At 39.2% G+C, this 5,045-nt stretch overlaps 1 protein-coding gene across 1 annotated transcript in view; it reads left to right on the top strand.

The window, feature by feature from the left end:
• The window catches only part of FGD5 (FYVE, RhoGEF and PH domain containing 5), a gene marked incomplete at its 3' end in the record, with an annotated part of 112,470 nt that overhangs the window by 7,253 nt on the left and 100,172 nt on the right, over positions 1–5,045 (top strand). Inside the window, exon 2 of the mRNA XM_025196809.1 lies at positions 3,114–5,045. Coding sequence (XP_025052594.1) covers positions 3,233–5,045 — 1,813 coding nt within the window. The remainder of the gene's footprint in view (positions 1–3,113) is intronic.

A 5,045-nucleotide genomic window follows, 5' to 3' on the forward strand; every position in this document is an offset into this window, starting at 1 on the left:
AAATAGTTGCGTCTTTTCCCTCGTGTAAAAATACACATCTCAGAATAAACATGTATAGTTATTATTTATGGACTATGCGCACTTCTTACGGCATGATGTTAATGTTGCCCTTCAAGAAGTTACTTTACAGTCCTCTTATCTAGACAGATGCTATTGGAAGTGGAAACATTACCAAAAGATTGCCCTGGCCAAAGGTACACAGGGATTCAGTGTCCCGTATTAAAGTCTAATAAAGAATGTTCCCAAATTTTCATTTTCCCCATGCTGGATGTCTTTAAATAAACTTATTTGAAAACTTCTGGTTATGTATGTGGCATTTGTGAAGCCAACCTGTATCTTATCAAAGCATTATTTAACATTTTTAGCTGGATTTGGTAGCACAATAAAACCACTTCAAATGCCCCAAATTCACAAACAAATGGAGATTAGACCTTTTCACACTTCTTCTTACCAACCAATCATTCTTCTTTCCTCCTCATGTTTGAATTGAATAATAAGTAATTTTGCAGCTTGCTCAAGTAGAATAAGGATAACTTTTAAATGACTTTCATCCTGTTGCCCATGTAATACTTTGACATTCTTCATCTTCCTTTTACCCAGTCACCAAAAGTCTCCCTTACATTTGAGTTTCCCAAGTTAAAAGTTGATGCAATGAGCCTCCAAAGGAAACCATTAGCAAAACATCCATTTTATTGGTCCTATAACCATAATATATATTCCTGGAGTGTTGTCTACTAGTACCACTTATCTATCAACTATTTCCATGTACGTAAGGTCATGGAAACATGTAGTAATCCCCAGGTTTCCTCATGTAACAATCCCCATAGTAGTCTTATAGTAGTCAGAATCAATGCCAGTCTAGTTCCTCTTCTGTATGCTAGATAGGTGAGAAATTCTATCATCTTGATTAAAGAAAAGAGAAAGATATTTGATGACTTTCTGCATAAGAATTTTAATACGAATTGATTCTTCTTCGGCACTTGTGATACTAGCTAATGTAGCATACATTGTATGCTACATGTATGATACATGCATATATCACACATCAATTCAGAACTGGCTTCTGTGGTGATGGACAAGATGACATAAAAAGCAGGTTTCTTCTGAGTTTAACTTCTGTGGAACTAATCTTGAGATATTTTGCTCAGTTTTTAACTCTGTTCTTGCTCAGGTGAACTCCTTCTGGCTCCAAAAGAGGCAGTTTATAATTCTATAAAGATTGTTTTGTGAGTCAACTAAAGAATGCCAAAACCACAGCATCATCCTGAGCATTGGAAGAAATTGCAGCAAGGGTAGGCATTTCAAAAAAAGACTCCTATTATGTGTCCCAACATTTAATAAACCAAATATGCCTTTACAGTCAAATATAAATGAGTTCAGTTGGAACAAGATGCCAAAAAATAAGAAAAATAAAGCAAACCCAAAAGTGATTGAAAATAGCACAGAGGGTCCTTTGTAACAAGCTACATCCACCACTACTTCATCCCTGAGCATAGTCCCCATCCCATTTTCAGCTGTGATTGCTTCCAAATGACAAATCTTTTTAAACTCTAACATTACAAAATAATCAGGACCTTAATGGCGCAGTAACCAGTGTTCCCGAAGTTCCATATGTCATTTCCAATATGGCTTTTTATACAAGGGAAAACATCTGAAGAGTGTGTGTATCATTTACCTTTCAACAGATGGGGCATAGGGGTTATGCATGATGAATTTTGCTCTGCTTAATAAAAGAAGTACACATTGTCTGGTTGCCTTCCATAAAATGGAAAGCTTCCTTTCCCCTATTAAAATATGTAATCACATTAATTGACTAAAAGTATTGCAATAATTGAAATTCTTCTAACTGACTAATCATTTAATCATCCCAGTCAGACACTGCTGAGGGGAAACATTAAGGGAAGAAAACCTTCTTCCTACAAGTTAAGTACATCTGCAGCCATTTGGTATTTTGGCTTATGTTTGGTATCAGAGGTTTGCTTTGAATAGGCACCACACACTACATCTCGTCTAAAACCTCACGTGGGATTTGTTGTTTACGTATGCAGGCATTTCAGGATTTTTATACAGCTATTTTAAGACACAGAATATTTGCTTCAGGCACTGGAAACAGAAAAATATCAGAGCCAAATGAAATCTTACACTTTTGAGCAAAACATTATAGTGCTGAGTGAAGGAATCAGTGCACTCTGAGTTAGTAAATCTTGCTTCTTGCAATTAAAACATGGAGCAGTAGAGAGATCATGAGAGAAGAAGCCTTTCCAGTCTAGGCCAAGAATTCTAGTCCAGTCCTGCTTGGTTATGAAGGAAAGCAGTCAGTCTCTAGCAGTTTCCCCCCACCCCCCCAGAACTATGTGACAGCTAAAGAAATTATACACTTTGGATCTTCAGTTTAATCAGGCACCAATTTAAATGGTTCTCTCCATTTAAATTAAGTATGCTGGGCACAAACGCATCATTTAGTGTATTATAGCTCAGCTTTTTTACATATAAATAAGCCTTTATAATTCTTCTCAACCTGGTGATTAAATTAGTTGGCCAGCAGGTAAAATATCACTTAATTTTCATTATCACTTCATTATCCCCAGTCATCACGGTAAAGGTGGAGGGGGGGAGAACAGATTCCATACCTTGGGCTAGTAAATGTCCATGTTAGTTTTACAAGGCTGAATGAAACTTTTTTTTATTTATTTGCTGCTGAAAGAAACGTTGTTGAGGGTTAGGTCTGGTTTGCTGTCTCCAGTGTATATGAAAAGCATTGTTACAGTTGCTTAGGCTGCAAGTGGATCCAAATGAGGGGCTGATAGAAAATGTTCTGTTGAAACAAAATGTCTCGGCGTTCTTGAACTGAAGTGTGTCAGTTTGGTTCAGTTTAACATATACTTAATTCACTTGTGTAGCCATCGTGCCTCTAGAGTGTTGTAGTCCATGTGCTTCCCCCGCCACCATTTTCCTCCCTGGGGCGGGCTCCTTGTCTGGACTACATCTCTAGGTAAAATATACCGTCATGAGTGAAGTAAATTGTGGAGAATTCTCTGGTGGTCTGGTTCCTTGATTTAAAATGAAATCAAAGATGGCAAGTGGCTAATGTGGCTTTTTTCTCTCTTTTCCAGAATTCACAAAACCACCACTAGCACCAAAACCAAAGATTATCGGTCATCTGTCTCCAGTAGTTGTCCCCAAATTTTCTCCTTCGCTGACAAGATCTGATGTTCTTCATAATCCAAACTCTATGTCTAGGGGTCCAAAACCACCCATTGCTCCCAAGCCAAAACTCTCAGCCGACACTGAGGGGACAGCAAGTGTCTACACCAACAATAACTTAAATAAGTGCACAAATGGAAAGCTGATATGTTCTGATGGAGAGTTGTATGAAGGAAATCAGCACAATACTGAGTGCCTGGACTCAGAGGCTGGTGATGAATACATTGTGGTTCTTGAAGATCAGCTGACAGGGAAAGACTGTGATGATCTGGATCCCGAGCATGACCAGAGCTTCAATCCGTCTGCAGAGAATGAGACATTAGAAACTCCAGAAATGGCAGAGGAAGAAGAAGGTAACAGCACTACTAATGATGAGGAGATCTGTGATCCAGAGATAACTGAAGCAGAGGGCAACGACTGTTCAGATAGGGATGAACCAGTAGAACCAGAGTCAGATGAATTAACAGACACTGGAGACTGTAATGAGTCTGAAGCAATTTGTCAAATGTCTTCAGCCACACCTGATGTTGAAGAGGATGGTTCTAAGAATATGGAGGAAGAAGAAGAAGTAGACAGCATAAACGATCCCAATGAAACCAAAACATATTTGGCAGGTGAGGATGAGGAAGCTTTTAATAACCGGGATATAGTGAAGGACAATAACGAGTATAATCTTGAAAGTGATAAGATTTTAAATAGAGATGAGGACTTGGAGTGCAGTATCTGCCAAGATATTATTTTAACACCTGTAGATGTAGATGAGTCAATTCCAAGTTGTGAGCCACTAGGAGAAGAGGAGCAAGAGGATGAACTGTCCCAAAACTTAGAAGAGGAAGTATCAAATCCTGATACAGAAGTCAGTCCAGCCAACAATGATGAGCTGGATGATAATGCAGAATTGGTCTTGGCTACAGAAGAGGAATTAGTAGATGATGGCTGTGCAAGTCCTGGTACACTTCCTGATGAGGTTGGTGGAGAAACAGATGTTGGATTAGAAATAACTGAAGATGAACCTGATGTGGAAGAGGATTTGGAAGGAGCCAGCAAAGAAGCTGCAGTGGAAGGAGAGGAAGTAGTTCCAGATAATGACAATGAAACAACTGTGGAAAAGGAAGAAAACGTAAATGATGGTTACCAAACTACTGAGATGAAAAGTGAGGAAGAAACATCAGAGACAGCATGTGAAGCAAGCGAAGACTCTGAGAAAGGGGAAGAAGAAATGCCAAAGGCAGAAAATGTCGATGATAGTTGTCAAATTATTCCTTTTGAGAATGACTGCAATGAGGAGGCTATTGAAACTCCCCTAGAAAACTCAGATGAGAATCCTGAAATGGAAGAGACTTTTTTGAATGATGGTAACCAATTCTCCCATTCTCAAACACTTCCTGAGTCAGGATATGAGCCAGAGCTGGAAACAGAGTCTACACCAGATGCATTTGTGGAAGAGTGTGGTGACAATACTATTGGAGTCTGTGAATCAGATGATCAGCTGCTTGAAGGCAGCAAGGAGAATCACGACAGCCTTGAAGAAAACGACTCAAATCTGCATGAACACGTACCAGCTGAGAAGGACTTAGATGAATGTGATCAAAGCAAAGCTGAAGCAGATTGTGAGAGTGAGCGTGAGACTGGTGAGAGTTTACCAATTCCTGAAGTAATTGTTGTGCCTGAGGAATCAGAAGAGAGAGAAACAATTTATGATTCTCTAGATGACCCTTATGTGTTGCCAGCAGAAACTGAAAACCCACGTGATGGAGAAGCAGCGTTAGGAGCAGATATTCCATATGATCACAGCAAGAGAGAAGAACTAGACCCTGAAAACAGCCTGCTCTCAATTGATC

This window comes from Alligator sinensis, unplaced genomic scaffold (genome assembly GCF_000455745.1).
Source record: "Alligator sinensis unplaced genomic scaffold, ASM45574v1 scaffold839_1, whole genome shotgun sequence".
Lineage (NCBI taxonomy): Eukaryota > Metazoa > Chordata > Crocodylia > Alligatoridae > Alligator > Alligator sinensis.